The sequence below is a fragment of the Hippopotamus amphibius genome, chromosome 12 (genome assembly GCF_030028045.1).
Source record: "Hippopotamus amphibius kiboko isolate mHipAmp2 chromosome 12, mHipAmp2.hap2, whole genome shotgun sequence".
Classification (NCBI taxonomy): Eukaryota; Metazoa; Chordata; class Mammalia; order Artiodactyla; family Hippopotamidae; genus Hippopotamus; species Hippopotamus amphibius.
Window position 1 is genome coordinate 16,879,958 of NC_080197.1, and position 16,506 is coordinate 16,896,463.

At 46.8% G+C, this 16,506-nt stretch overlaps 1 protein-coding gene across 1 annotated transcript; it reads right to left on the minus strand.

Annotated features, from left to right (window-relative positions):
* Positions 1-1,419: 1,419 nt before the first annotated feature.
* R3HDML (R3H domain containing like) lies at positions 1,420-10,046 on the minus strand. The gene is made up of 5 exons (XM_057700782.1): positions 9,789-10,046; positions 6,989-7,107; positions 6,758-6,890; positions 5,575-5,690; positions 1,420-1,578 (listed from the first exon to the last, which is right to left on the minus strand). Exons 1-5 carry the CDS (start codon positions 10,044-10,046, stop codon positions 1,446-1,448), a joined length of 759 nt encoding a protein of 252 aa, XP_057556765.1. The 3' UTR covers positions 1,420-1,445.
* Positions 10,047-16,506: the final 6,460 nt, after the last annotated feature.

Genomic DNA, 16,506 nt, shown 5'->3' on the forward strand with positions numbered 1-16,506 from the left:
TTCTCTTATTTCACTCATGGCCAACATTCGGAAATGGGCGCTTCTGTGAAGTCTCACTTTTCTTAGCTGTAAAGCAGAGTGATAATACAGACACGCACGTGTGATCTAGCTGACGCCCCCCGGTGCAAAGCAGGGCTGTTAGCCCCTCCCCTGGTCTTCCTCTTGAGCTGGTTTCCCCTCCCTCCATCTCCCCCTACTCCATTTCCCTCTCTCCTCTTTCGACCCTCCCAAGTGCCGAGACAGGGACCAGAAAGAGCCACTGCACGGGATCTCAAAGGACTTCATTGAGGGCAGAAGGAGATGGTGTTGATACGCATGGGTCTTAGCCCAGGTGGGAATGACCAAGAGAGAAGAAACTCACTCCGTCCAGGACAATGTAGGGACTCTGGGGAAAGGGGCCTGTTTTTCATCCAGGTCTTTGAATGAAGCTCTCTCCAACCAGGCAGGGAGTGGGCCCCAGCTGGAGGGCAAGGTCTGAGGGAGAGATTTTCCTATCTCTAAAGACAAAAGGACTTTTGTGTGTTATGATAACTGGGTGGGGTGGGGTGGGGTGGGGTGGGGAGAGGGGAAATGGTTTCTGGGAATGAGAATGAGATTCCACAGAGGAGAAATAAAGAGGGGGAGAGAAAGAGAGACAAGTAGGTGAAAGAGAGACACAAGGCACAGAGAGTGACAGGAAGAAAAAAAAGCCCTAAAAGAGAGAGTTTCTTCAGGCCAGCTTTGGCTTTAGCCTCTCAGTTCTGAGCATTCAGAGAGGCCTCTGGAACAGCCTGAAGGGGTTGTCAGAGCCTGAGCTTCAACCTGGGTGCCTTCATGAACAAGGCATACAGCTCTCAGTAAGTCCCACCCCTTCACTAAGCCTCAGTGTGCCCATCTGTAAAAGGGGTGCCTGGACGCTGTGGTAGTTCCAGTAACATACACTGTGGGTGGGGTGTCCACAAGCTAATTTCAGTTATTTTTTAAAAGCTTAGAGCTGAAATGGTCCCACCTTCAGAGAAGGAGATCACAGGTCCTCAAAGGCTACCCAGAAGCTCATTGGCTATTGCTGGGTGAATGAAGGTAGGTTTCAGGATAAAGATTATTTAATAAATACCTTTTATTCAATGGACAAAGACTTGTGGGTTTGAGGCCTGAGAGCCACAAAACTGTTGCCACTGCTCCTTCCAGCCCTGGCTCTGGGAGAACTGAATCAATTAAGGATGCAGGCCTCTTTCTCAGAGGCCGGAGGGAAGAAAGATGTAACAGGTGAGAAGGAAGGCAAGGAGGTTGTTTTCTTCTGGCACATGCTGGACATTTAGGAAATGGAATCAGAAGGGAAAATTCAGACTGGTGAAGCGAGCCCAACTCACGTCTTTAAAAAAAAAAAAATCGTTTGACCTGGTCTTTGGGAAGAGACTCTTGGAGGGTCAGGCCCAACTGGCGGCTGGCAAGAGCCCAGGGAAAATTCAGAACCACAGGAGCCTGTTGGATTTGAGCCCTGAGAAGCACATGTTGCTGTTGCAGCTGCCTCGGTAGCTGGAAGGGCAGGAGGAACATGGCTTCCCCATCTTGTACGGTGCTTCACCGATCCAGTTGCCCCTGGAAGAGAAATGGTCCCGGGCAGGCCGGGTCAGGGGACAGTTACATAAGCTACTTTCACAGAGGTTTCCAAATCTCAGCACTGCCACTGACTGGCCCTGTGACCAAGTCACAGCTGCAAGCCTCAGTCTCCTCATCTGTAAAGCCAAAAGAAGACATCCCTCCCACAGGGATGCAACTTAAGATCAAATAATGGAGCCCATGTGCGCATGCCCCTAGGACTTGACTTGGCAGATAAGCAACTCCCCAGGAAGTGCTGATTTTCTTATTCCTTCCACCCTACCCCCTAGCCTCCCCACACAAACACCCCCTCCTCTCCCCAACAGGTGTATCTGAGTTCACCTGCCAGCCTGTGACAGAATAAACCGCCTCAATTCTTGAGCCTTGATTTTATCCTCCGAATAAAATAAATAAATGACATGTTGTCCATAAAAATTATGTGACAACACTTTGCAGTGCACAAGGTGGTATGCAAATGAGAACTAGAATCATTAGATACTGAGTGTGACTCAACCACGGGGGACGTGCCCATGAAGCTTCTTTGTGGCCACAGTTGTACATTTATTTCTTCAACAGCCTTATCCCAAATCCGTCCTACCTTCTCCAGAGTTGATCCTCTCAATGAACCACAGCCTTTAGGAAGGAGAGGGGGTAGGGAGCCATTGCTTAAAGGTTACAGAGTTTCTCTTTGGGGTGATGAAAACATTTTAGAAATAGTGGTTATGATGGTACAACACTGTGAATGCAATTAATGCCACTCAGTTGTATACTTAAAAATGGTTAAAATGGCAAATTTTATGTTATATATATTTTATTTACTACCATCGAAAAAATTAATAATGTAATATATCAAAAACCCATGGAGTTGTACACTTCAAATGGGTTAGTTGCGTGGTATGTGAATTATATCTCAATAAAATGGTTTTTTAAAAAAGAATAAACTTTCATCACTTCATTCTTGTGCTCAAGGACTTTTAGTGGCTCCCCATTGCCTGTGCTGGGGTTGGCAAACTTCGTATGTAAAGGGCCAGACAGTAAATATTTTAGGCTTTGGAGGCCAAATGTATAGGAAGCAGCCCTAGATAATATGTCAACAAATGTCATGGCTATTTTTCAATAAAACTTTATTTATAAAAATAGGCAGCAGGCCAGATGTGGGCTGCGGGCTGTAGTTTGCTGGCCTCTAGCTTATGTATCACATCTACAGCTTTTTATCAGGCCTTTCAGACTGCTTTAGCAGCACGGGATCCAGCTTACATACCTCGTCTTCCCACAGCTCTCTTCTCCATCCCAGCCCACAGATTTCTCTTTTTCTCTCTCTCGGTTCCCTCAAGGCCTAAAGTCACTCCCCCAGCTCTTGCTCAGGGCTACCTCATAATCTCACCACTAGCCTAATAGTGTTATCTTTCAAGTCCCAGTGCCTTATTTTCTCACACATCCAACGAACACTGTTGGGGACTTCCCTGGTGGCGCAATGGTTAAGACCTGTGCTTCCAATGCAGGGGGCCCAGTTTCAATTCCTGGTCAGGAACTAGATCCTACACACATGCCACAACTAAGGGTTAGCATGCCACAACTAAGGAGCCTGCATACTGCAACTAAGGAGCCCACCTGCTGCAACTAAGACCCCATGCAACCAAATAAATAAAATAAATATTCAAAGAGTTCTTCAAATACAACAACCAAAAAATAGGTAGATAGATAAGTAGATAGATAGATAGATATAGATGGATAGATAGAGATAGATAGATAGATAGATAGATAGATAGATAGATAGGTAGATGATAGATAAAAATCATCTTTAAAAAAAAAAAAACACTGTTTGTGGGCAGACTTTTTCCTCCAAAAGTGATTGTTGAATGACTGTAAGTAAAGTCAGCCAAAGTGCTTAGAAAAGTATGCATTTCTTGTTTCATATGGGTTCATTCATTCATTCACTCAACAGACACTTCCAGAGCATCTAGTGGGTATCAGGACCTGTGCCAGGTGCTGTAAGTCCACAGTTTTCAAAAGGTGCTCCTAGAGTGAAAATATATGCATTGTTTGTAAGTATATAGAAGACCTGCAGAAGGTTGTGCGTGAAACTACAGAGGGGAAGTGTGGACAGGGGAGGGAAACTTGACATTTCGTGTTTACCTTTTCATACGCACGAATTCTATAGCATGTGCCTCATGATGAAATATAATGAAATTTTAAACAATGGTAAATATATCAAATGCTACCAGTTTTTCCAGCAGAAAAAAATAAAACAAAAACAAAACGGTGCTCCTGGAAGTTTGGGGGCAGGGAATGTGGGGGGTGGAGACACCGGGGGGTGATGGAATAAAAGTCATTCTTTTTTCGTTTAATTTAACCACTTGGAAAAAAGTTCTGCTTTAAAAAACAAAAGTTTGAAATCACTGTAGTAAAAGGATATCACAATGCATCAGGTCTATCTCCTGCCCTCAAAGAGTTTATAACCTACTTATAATCCTGGCCACTATTTATTTAGCATGTACCATGGGCTAAAGATCCTCTGTGAGCCAGGTAGTATTAGCCCTATTTTAAAAGAGGAGACTGAGACCCAAGGAGATGAAATGACTTATCTAAAGTCTTCAGTGTACACGGTAGAGCTGAGAACCAAACCCAGGTCTAGTAATAAGAGTAAGAACCAACACGTATACCAAAATTGTTATGAGCCTGGGGGCGTTACCTGGGTTAACTCTAATTCTCTCAACAATTCTATGAGTAGATACCATTTTATTCCCATTTTGAAGATGAATGAACAGGTGTGGAGCAGTTAAGTTAAATCAAAAATTTGAACCCTGACAGTCTTAACTCCAGAGCCTAAAAATCTCAACAACTATACGGTTAGTACTCAATGCTTCAAAAATTCATATGTCAGCAAACAAATTGGAACAGTTCCTTAAGCTGTGTGTAGTGGAATTTGCTTTGCTGCATTTTTCCATGTCTGATTAAACTGGGCTGCATTATGACATTTGTCAATAGATGACTCTATCTGACAAATAAATATGTTGACTTGAGAATTCACGTTCTGGCTACCAGTGACTTCCAGAACATTGGGATAGTACAGTACATAGAACATGAAATCAAAAGACTTGTGTTTCAAACAGCTCTTCTACTTATTGGCTTGTGACTTTTGGTAAATTACTTAACCTCTCTGATCGTCAATGTCTTAATCTGTAAAAAGGGTAAATATTTTCCCCGTGTCCTTCCCTTTTTTCCTTCCTTCTTTCTCTCTTTCATCTCTTCAATGAGATAATAAGGGGAAAGTATTTTGTAAATGAGCGAGAGCTACGTGAGAGTAAAAGGCAGTTATCATTTTGAAACTCTAATGCCACGTTTACTTAGAATTCGTTCCCGCTTTTATATGAGAATCTGTTGCAAGTTTGTATACTGTGATTTGGTTGGGAACTTCCATCCCCCTTTCTCTGTGTTTCCAGGAGACTAGCATGTGCAGACCACTCGACCTCTCTCCCACCAAGCTGACTGGAGAGTCTGAGAGAAGCAGTTGAGCATGCTCACTGCATCCTTCCTTCCTTTCCTATGGGAGCTGCCTGCCTGCAGGGAGCATGCATTCTTGGTTGCTCTATTTCTTGGGGCACGTTTAGAGGGGCTGGCACTGCACTTAGAAGAAGGCTGTGTTGTCCAATGTGGCCTATCAATAGATGTGACGGTCTAATTCAACAGTGAGATATTTGCAAGCCCACCTGACTGGCAGACCTAACCCATATTCTCCATTATTGGCTTTATCAGGGAGACTGCCTACCCACCTGCCTTGGTCCTCTGCCTATCTCCCAATCGATTCTGAAACTTGGGTAAAGAGAAAGGATTACTGATCGACTTTAAAAGTACCAAGGTGTATGGTGTTCAGGTTATTTAGAATGGAGGGAGGCGGGGTGTCCTGTGCATCTTCCTTTTCTGAGAATCCTGCCCACTCCACCTCAGGGTCCACCCTCCTGCCCCAGAGCCCCTCTGCCTCAGAGCTGCACTCACTTAATGGCGTAGTTGCAGACCAGGTACACAGCCTGGTGCCAGGTGCTGCCCCGGACGTGGATGCTGCCACAGGTGTGGATGGCACAGCCCAGCCGATTGGAAGATGCCCACACCATCTGAGGGGGGATAAAGACAAGGGAGGCTGTGAGAAGGACTTGGGGCTGGAAGGCTCCTGGGCTTGCTTGGTTCAAAGTGGATGCATTAGATGAGATTTTCCTGGGGGAGGCACCTGTCTCAAGGTGAGGGGATTGAGGTATATTGTACTATAATCAACAGTAAGAAATACATTTTATATCATTACCCAGTGTACAAACACATACAGACCCACCCCCATATACACACATAATTGGAACAAAGGTTTTATGAACCAATATTTAATCTTATCAGGTGTGAAATATGCTAATATTTTTCATACCATTCTATTAGATTTCTTTTTCTTTCTTTTTTCCCCTAGTGACCAATGTTTGAACATCATTGTTGTATTGGAGGTTAAAGCACAAACTCTGGAGTTAAACAGCCTTGGATCAGAATCTCAATATCACTAGCTGTGTGACGTTGACCAAGTCACTTAACCACTCTGTGCCTGGTTTCTCCTTTGGTAAAATGGAGGTAATAATATCTCACGGATGTTAGGAAGGACATTTGGTTTAGGCCTCACATTTCTTAGGGGGTCTCAAATTTCAATTTTTGACATTTACTGCAAATGAGTCACAGAGAGATTGGCAGGCCTGAAAGAAGACATTTGTCCCACAGTTGAAAGTTTCTGGTCCTATTTCTTGCAAGATTATACTGCATTGTATTTTTATGCATAATAAGTGGTAACATTTTCAATATTAGCACTTAAAATATACTATAATTTTTGTAATCTTATTTGGCATTTCCTTTTTTAAGATAGCGGGAGTCTTAGAAAATAGAAAATACTAGATGTTTGGACCTATTGAAATCGAAGGCACTCTTGAACTTGTCAGACCACACATCTCCAGTTTGGGGTCAAAGAATATGGTCCATCTGCCTAAGACACTCAAAACAAGATCCAGTTCAGTTCAGCTCAATGCACACACAACTTTCCAGGAATAAGCTCGGTACATAAAAGGAAGTCGGGAGGGGCCTCTGTTTTATTTCTAATTACTGTCCTATCACATTCTTTTTCTCCCACCGGCCCTTCATCCCAGCAAAGGGGTACCTGGGTATAGTGGGAGCAGACAGGGCCACTGCAGCGCCAGGGGCAGTGTGGGGTACAGTTCTTCGGGGATGGAAACAAGAAATGCCGCTTCTCCTCTGACCAAGACTTCACAAGATCCACCACCGAGCGGTACCTGGGGAGGCGGAGAAGATGAAAGAAAAGTCACTGCCACCAGCGTGCTTGGTGACCTGGTTGGGTGATGGAGTGAAGGAAGGGCAGAGGCTCACTCACCGGCCAGAATGGATGGAGAGGTTCTGGCCCACGTATCTCATCAGCTGTGAGGGCCCGTGGCCCCAAATGCACTGGGTGGCCCAGATCTCAGCAGACCTGGCCAACCGCTCATCCCATACCTGGGAAAAGAAAGGTCATGAAATTCCCTGGGAAAACAACCACCACCATCTCAATAGTGTCTAGAGATGCACATGTACATGGTAACATGACTCCTCTATCTCCTTGGAACCCTGCAACAAATGCACTTGAAAATGAGAAAACTGAGACTCAGAGAAGGCCTATGACTTCAAGGTCAACAGCAAGTCCACACCAGAGTCAGGATCCATATCTAGGTCTCTGAATCCTTGTCATCTGCACTTTTTCCTTCATTGAACTTCAAGCTTGGGGCTCTCTGCTGCAAGCGGGGTCCCAGGGTATTGGCCTAGGCATTTCCATCAGTCCCTAGAAATGACTGAGCCCAGGGTGATGGGAAGAGAATGGATTTCTTATTTTATTTATTAGATTTTTAAAATGTGTTTAACATGAAAATTTTTTAATTCAAAAAGTGTTTTTTTTTTCTGAATAGTGAAAACGTGCACAAGTTTAATATGTAAGCTGTTTAAAAGAGGAAAAGTAGAGAGCATTCCATCTTCATCCTCCACTAGTCCCTCCAGCCACCCTGACCCTGGAGACAACTGTCACTGTGAGTTTCCTGTGTCCTGTTCCAGAAATATTCTATACCTGTAAACATATTATATATACGTATACATGTTTATATATGTAATTACGTATCATATATTGTATATACATAAAATAATTATACACTATATATGCACAATAATTATATATATGTACAATGATTATATATATATGTATATTATATATATGTGAATTTTTTGTACAAATGACAGGACGCCAGACGTTCTATTTGGCCCCTTGCTCTTTTCACTTAACCAGATGGGATACCTTAGTGATGATTCCACATCAGTACATAGAGAATACCTTCCTCAGCGTTCGTAACAGCTTCTTTTCCAATCTATGAATGCCCCAACTTTTATAACTTGAAAAAGCATCCCTGAAAAAGAAAATACTAGTTCCCTTCCACTCTGATTTCCTGGGATTCTGAGATATTATTCTTTCATTCATTTCATCTGTTCTTTCATTCAGCAAATATTGAACAAGGACTCACAGTCTAGCAAGGAAATGAGACGTTAAACAACCATTACAATTGGCGGATGTGAGAACGTGAAACAGGACCTGGTCTTTCTTGGAGCCGGAGGAGGGAAAGGGCTTCTTAAGTGAGGGATGTTTAGCCAGATACCTGTCCTGTGGGCTGAAGCCAGCTAATGAAGCAATGGGGGACCCGCAAAGGGGGATCCAGACACCTCCCCAGGGATGTCAGACTCACCCATTTTTAGGGAAAGCAGAGGAACATTTCCTTTGTGTCACAAAGGGGTGAACTGAGGTAGGACATGCAAGCATCAAGTCCGCACTCACTGACCCTCCCTGGGGCCCCTGGTGGGCCGTCTGGCTCTCTCCGTCCCACAAAGCATGCAATAATTAAACACCTGTTGCGGGGAGGGCCTCGCACACAGGGCTGGTGCTCAATAAATGTGTCATTGTTTGAAAACTGGAGGGCCTTGTGTGTGCCAGCCGCTGTGTTAATCCATGGATGAGTCAGTTCATGAACAAACAAACGGCTCCCCCACCTCTAGCTGCCAGCCATTTCGGCTCCTATCCCCACCTCTCCCAACACCTTACTGTGACCTGATGTCATATGATACATAAATTGTGTGGCTGATCTTTATTCTCTTATCATCCCCACGGACATGCAAGCTCTGTGAGGGACGAGACCTTGTCCATCCTGTTCTCGGCAGCGTCCACGCGGCTTAGCGTGGTGCCTGGCGTCAAGGAGGAGCTGGTACGTAAGTGAACGGACACAGTGCAAAAGTATAAGCATTTGCAGGCTGTTGAGGGAGCAGGTATTTGTCTTAGAGGGGGCAGGCCAACAATCTCGTGTCCTAAAGACATCTGTCGGTGGGCTGGAAGCCTATCTCTCCAGGCTAGTTTGGAACAATGGTCCTGGGGGAGGGGCTGCGGTAAAGAGAACGCTTCCCTCCTCTCCTCTGGGAGTCTGGCTTGTGGGGAGCTGAGGTGAGAGCCTCTCTGGCCCTGCCTCCTTGAAGGAAGACATCCCAGCTTCCCCTGCTGGTCAGACGCTGCTTCTCCTCAGTCTGAGGCCCACCCCCCCACCCCCCCCCAGGGTACCGGTCCCCATCTCTCCAAATTCTACCTCCACAGGCTTGAGGAGGACAGTCTGGGTATGCCCATCAAACCCCTTGGGCAAAGAGACAAGGGCAGGGAAAGCTCCAGCTGTCCACCCACTGCAGGTCCCTAGCGGAAGCCGGAATTCTTGGAAAAGGCATTGTGGTTAGTTAAGAGAGCAGCTTCAGCAGCTGGCAGACCTAGGGTGCACTCCCCACTGGGTCACCCTTCAGCAAATTAATTCTCTGCATCTCAATTTCTTTATTTGGAAAACGGAGATAATTCCCACCTTGAAGGAAGAGGGTTACGTGTAAGCGCCTGGCGCACAGGAGTTGCATAAATGCAGTCCTCTGCTCCTGCCTGCAGAAAGGACCTATGTCACTGCCATAGTTTTCTCATCTGTAAAATGGACAGACTAACTCCTGCCCTTTCCACAGTCCCAGGTGCCCAAATAATGGCTAGTGAGGCCAGGCTCATGAATGGTCCAGCCCTTTCAGGTCACATTGAGTCCACTGCCATTTGCTGGAGGGTGCACTGGGAGGGCATAGGGACTCACCATATACTCCATGTTGGCAGCAGGTGGGTGCACGCTGGCCCGGATGTGGTTGTGATAATCCAATAAGGCACTCATGTCCCGGGCAGAGATGTGGCGCTTCCGCCGGTACCAGGGCACCCCCAGGCCGCTCAGGGGCCGCACAGCTGTGCGCTCGGTCTGGGCCAGTGCCAGGGTGGCATTGGGCATCAAGGCGTTCATTGTCTGGCCTGCCCAGAAGAGCAGGGCTGCCAGGCCCACAGTGCCGGGCAGCAGGGGCATAGCTGGCTGGAAGGGTCACACGTCGGGCCTTGTGCAATCAGAGCCGGCTGCCTGGAGGGGGCAGTCACAAGGGCACAAAACCCTGAGTGCTCTCCAGGATTACCACCCCAGAGGATGCTAACTACTAGGAACTTGGCAAAGACCTCCTGACTCAGCTCTGGTCCAGTGGCGCAACACCCCATCCTTCCCACCCCAGTGGACTGAGAGGATGGGGCAAGGGGAAGAAATGCCCAGGCAGTGGCTAAATCTGGACCAGGCCCTGGGGTAAGACGGTGCTGCCACTTCAAAGCCAGGGCTTCGTCCCACCAGCCCAGGAGGCAGATCCCAGTCCTCCCTAGCCTGGACACCCTCTTCACCAATCTTGCTGGAAGTGGGCTCCGTTGGTGCCTTCGGAGGGGCAGCTCCCACCTTCCCCAAGGCATAGTGCAGGGCACTCGTCCCTGGGCTGCTGCAATTGTGGGACTGAGAGCAAGACACAGAAAGAACCAGAAAGCAGAAAATGGAAGAAGCAGACAAAGAAAAATTAAAAACAGAGAAAAAGAGAGAGTCGAAAAGGTGACTGACAAAAAGAAATACAGAGAAAAGGCATGAAAGAAAAAAAAGGTAGAAAGATACAAGAGAGAATGAGAGACAATGACAGGGCAAAAAGAGAAAAAACATGGGAGAGACAGAGGGGTAGAACGAGAGAAAGGGGGAAAGAGAACAGAGAAGATGGAGAGAGAAGAGAAGAGAGATCAGAGGCGTCCGGGAGACCAGGCAGCAGGCTCCCCAGGGGCGCGTACCCAGGATGGGCAGCCCAGGTGGGTGGCAGGAGACGGTAGAGGAGGCAGAGGACCGCTGCAGACACCCTGGCCCGCCTGGCAGCACAGCAACTTTAACGGTCCCCCAGAAGCTGATGGCATCTGACGTCCCAGCTCCACAGCCCCCTCCCCTTCCAGGCAGGCCAGACTCGGCCGGGAGGCTCCGCCTGCCGGCTTGTGGGCTTTTCTCTCCCGCCCTCTCTCGCCTCTGCTGTTCCACCTGGAGTGCACAGGCGGGGGCTGCTGGTCAGGACCAGGATGCGGTCGTGGCAGGGATTCCAGGACAAAATACCACCTTCCCTTCCTTCCAGATCTGGAAGCTTCTCTCTGCCTTCCAGACCCCAACGTATTAAGGCCACCTTGCACCCAGAGAGTAATTTCTGACGGTTTTCCCCACAAAGCCCCAGTTGGCCGTTTTCATATCTAATGAGCCAGGCTGAGCTTGACACAGACATGCTCAGCCAACCCTCAGAAGTAGGTACGATCGCTCCCCATTTTACAGCTGAAAATCTGATCCCGAAGAGGTGAAGGAACAGCCTGAAGTCAAGGATTCAAATCCAAGTCTGACCCCCAGGCCCTGCTAGTATGTAAAAAGGATGGCATTTCTGTAACCAAACCAAATATAGATGCATAAGTAAAAAACCCGACGAGAGTATTCACTGCGATGCCACTCAGACACACCACCATGCAGCTTAATTAATTAAGCCCATGGACCTGGGTTCAAATGCCCATTATTTTGTTCTGGGTTTTTTTTTCTTTTTCTTTTTATACTCACTAACTGTGTGTCCTTGGGCAGATTACTTAACCATTTGTGCCTCATCTGTAAAATGGGAGAAATAATGGTACCTACCTTATAGCGCTGATGCCAGGATTAGACGAATTCACATTGGCGAAGCACTGAGTGTTGCTCTTTAAGTGTGTGTGCATGCATGTGTCCTTGTGTGTACATGTGTACTTGTGAGAGTGTGTTATAGTTATGCAAGCACACGTGGACATACACGTGCACACGAGGGCTTGTGTGTCACATATAGGTGTACAGATACATACATGCAGATGTCTGTACCTGCATGAGTGCATGAGTATGCATGTTCTTGTATGTTATGAGTGTGCAAGCACACGTGTGCATGGACATGCTTATGGTTTCTATGTCACATGCACGTGTGCACAATGTGTAAACATGTAGGGTGTGTGTGTGTGTGTGTGTTGACAGAGCCCCTTTGGTCTCTGAGTTGCTGTACTTTGGTGTTGAGAAACAGCTTCATTTTCTCTTCTCTGATTACTTGTATTCTTCACAAATAACAAGCGATGCTTTTGCAATGGAAAGGGCCAGACTTACGAGAAAGATGTTGCACAAAAAAAAACAAAGTTGAAGCACTTGTAATCCTTCAGCCGCCTCTTCCAGAGACCTTGGAGAATTCCCAGGCAGAACCCAGTCTCCAGGTGCCAAGCTGAGCCCTGGCCCAGGTGATGATGCAGGGCTGGGGGCTGGGACCGGGCTCCTGGAGCGGGGTCCTCCCCAGACACATGGAATTCCCACCCCAGGCAGCCGCCCAGCCTCAGCCTCGGCAGCCCAGACAGTGCCTGCTGCCAAAGCACACACCTTGCCGCTGGAGCAGCTTCCCCTGGCTCTGGCCAGTTGCTGGGGAGGTGGGGCAGACAGAGGCAGTGGGGTTGGGGCTGCTGGCCCTGACCTCTACAAGGCTTTCTCATTACGCCAGAAGGACAAGAGGGACTGGCTCCAATCTAGCCCCTTCTTCGCCTCCAGTATGCTGGGTGTCCTTGTTCTCTGGGCCATTGGAACAACTGGATTAAGGGCTTTTCTACCTACAGTGGGCTGGGAGCCACGACATACCAGGGGAGCTCTGCAGCCCGGAGGAGGCAGAAACAAACAGCTTTGGCACTAACGACCCAGGAGCGTCATGATTATGCCCCAGTCCCTCTTCACACGGACCTCTCCCACATCCCCCGCGCTTGCAATGGTCCAGAGCGTTACATCCATGACTCACCTAGTCCTCACAGCTGCCTTTGAGGCTGCAACCCCGCCCATGGACAGATGGGGACACAGAGCCTCAGTAACTTGTCCTAGGGCCTGAAGCTTGTTTGTTTGGTGACTAGGGTTCTGGCAGTGAACATTCTCACCCACTTACAGAATACACATGCATCCACTGCATACACACCACACACACACACACACTCTCACATGCTCCTCCTTCCACAAGCCACAGACACAGCTGGTGCCCCCAGCCCCTCCGATCCTTGCTGCTGGATGCCCTCAGGTGCCCTTGCATAAATATACAGAAACCCACCCTTTACACATTTAATCATATTAACACATATAAGGTGTGTATTTGCTCTTATCTCAGTGCTCAGAACCGTTTCAAGCACTTTACCTGGATGAGGCCATTCCATCTTCAGAACAGCCCTATCACGTCGATACAATTATTGTCATCACACCCATTTCTTTTTTCTGTACGTGAGGAAACAGGCACACAGAGGTGAGTCGCTGGCCTGGGGTCTCACAGCCTGTGGGTGACAGAAGTGGGATGGGCCACCCAGGTAGGCTGGTCCCACTGCCTCTCCACGGAGACAGACAGACAGACAGACATCCGAGGAAGGCACAGCCCCACAGTCCAACCACGTATACAAAATCACCTTCTCCTACTCAACGCGTTCACACATCCAGGGAAACCCAGAAAATCACACTGCAGGCAAACACACAGCGACATCCCTGCCCGCTGCACCAGGTAGGACCTTCCCTGCTGTCTTCATTGACTAAGCCTGTTCCCAGGTTCACTTCGGCAGGTTGCCTGTAGATAAAAATGTTAGGGATGGAGGCAGGAAATAATCAGGATGGCCCAGATTAATGCCCTGGGCTGGGATCTCACTTTAGGGTAAGAGCTATTCTCACCCCTGGATTTTATTACACTGGACTCAGCTACTGCTTCATCCTCACCCCTACTGGAATTCTCTTTAGTCTTGGGCAAGCGAAGGGGAAATTCTTCTAGATAGCAGTAGTACTTGAGGCAGTATATCTCAGCGACTAACACTGCTGGCTTTGGCTCAGACAGCCTGGGTTCATGGCTTACTAGCTGTGTGTCCGTGGGCTAGTTAATTAACCTCTCTGTGCCGTGGTTTCTCATCTATAAAACAGGGCTGCCTCGTGGCATTGTTGTGAGGATTCAGTGAATTAATGCACTTGACACAAAGCCTGAGTAAGCAGTCAATAAATGTTAGTTATAATAATAGCTAATAATAATGACAATAACAGTAACAGTTGACATTTATTCAGCACATACTAGGTGCCAGGCACTAAATGCTGTAGGGGTACAATCTCATATAAGTTTTGCTCCCGTTTTATGGATTAGATTTCAGGATCTCCATTTAACAGACGAGGAAGTGGAAACTCAGAGAGACTGAGTACCTCGCCCAAGTTCACACAGCTAGTCCCAGTGGAAATTAGATTCCAGTGCCAGGTTTCTGATTCTTACTCCAGTGTTCTTTTCACCCAGTAAAGTTGCTTTTAAGAAAAACCTGTGTTGTACAACACAGGGAATGTAGCCAATATTTTATAACTGTAAATGGAGTATAACCTTTAAAAATTGTGAATTACTATATGGTACACCTGTAACATATAATATTGTGCATCAACTATAATTAAAAAAGAGAGAGCTGAAAAAGAGACTGTGGGACAGGAGCCTGGTGCTTCAGAGAGGAGACTGAGAAAGCTGGAAGGCCCTGAGAGATCTAGGTCACCCCTTCATTTGCCAATTGAGGAAATAGGTTCAGAGTGGGTGAGTGACTTGTCCAAGTCACACAGCAACTGGAAGACTCAGAACTGCAACCCAGATCTATGTCACTCCAAATCCAAGCAAGGGAGAGAGGGAGCTGGAGGGAGGGGAGCACTTGTGAAAAATAATAGTGGTGATCCAGACTCTTCAAAACTCTTGGGTCAAATGCTCTAGGTTCTTCCAAAAGATAAACTGTAAGAAAATGAAAGGAATGGAAAGGGAAATCAGTAGAGACTTCAAAAGATACACATTTTTTTTTTAATATGGCCAATTTTTTTTATGGACTCTGTTTAGGGATGTGCGCTTGGGTGATAAAACTAAAAAGAGACATAAAGGAATACTATAAAAGTCAAGCTGTGGGACTTCCCTGGTGGCACAGTGGTTGAGAATCCACCTGCCAATGCAGGGGACACAGATTTGATCCCTGGTCTGGGAAGATCCCACATGCCTCAGAGCAACTAAGCCCATGTGCCACAACTACTGAAGCCCGCGTGTGCCTAGAGCCCAGGCTCCACAAGAGAAGCCACTGCAATGAGAAGTCCGCACATCGCAATGAAGAGTAGCCCCCGCTTGCCACAACTAGAGAAAGCCCGTGCGCAGCAATGAAGACCCAACACAGCCAATAAATTAATTAGTTAATTAATTAATTTTAAAAAAGTCAAGCTGTGATTGGGGTGGGACATTTAAGGGGCTTCTATTTCTTGATCTAACTGGTGGTTACAAGTGGTTTTCCTTATTGGGTCCCATGTTTGTTTTATGTGAGTTTCTGTATTTATGTTTTATTTTTCAATAAAAAGACAAAAAAAAAAAAATAACAGCAGTGGTCATTTATACAGTGACACCATCCATCTGTTACTGCCCTAACCCTGTATGAGAATTTTAACCGTCTTTCAACAGTTGAGGATATGAGGTTCAAAAAAGGAGGCAACTTCCTCACAGTCATAGAGCAAATAACTCTCAGAGCCAGGACTCGACCCCTGTGGTTGCTGTGTCTCTGTAGCACAGCAGTGGCTGAGCTGCCAGCGGCGGGTGGTTCTTTTGCAGCAAGGGGGAGTTGGAGAGATCTCACAACAGATTCAGAGACACCGACTCCTTGGAAAATAAATAAGGCATACCCAGAAGCACCTCTGGGCTCCCAGGTCTGATTCCTACTCCCTCTGCACCCAATAAGCCATGTTACCTCTTTGGCAGGTTACCCAGAGAGAGGCAGGATGGTCTAGTAGTGGGAAGGACCAGAGCTGTGGCATCAGATTGATGACCCAAGGCAAGTCGTGAGCCCTCTCTGAGCCTCAGTTTCCTCATCTGTGTAATGGGAACAACAAACAGGCACTACATTATTTGGCTATTATGATAAATTCAGTGAGATATGGGAAGCGTCACCACACAAAGCAAGTTTGTTCAGTGTTAGCTATTAACCTCCCCAAGCAAACGCCGTGTGACTCCATTGACAAGATACTCAAGAACAGGTAAAACTAATCTACGGCAGTGAATTCAGAGCAGTGGCTACTTTGAGGGGTGCTGACTGAGGGAGGGGCGTGAGGGAGTCCTAACTGAAGGTGCTGTATCTGTTTCATACTTTGATCCAAGTGGTGATAACATGGGTGCATGTATATAAAAATTCATCTATCTGTACGCTTAAGATTTGGGTACTTTAAGTTATACCTTACTAAAATTTAGAGTTATAGATGGTTTTAAAAGCCTTTGTTTAATTTAAAAGAGTTCCTTCAACAAGTACCAAATTAAAATCCTACATAAGAAAAAACACACACACCAACAGAAATATCCAATTTTTGTCTCCGCGACACATACTTCCTATCCAATGCACATCAATATCCTCCCCAATACACCCACTAAAACCCCCAACACTGTGCA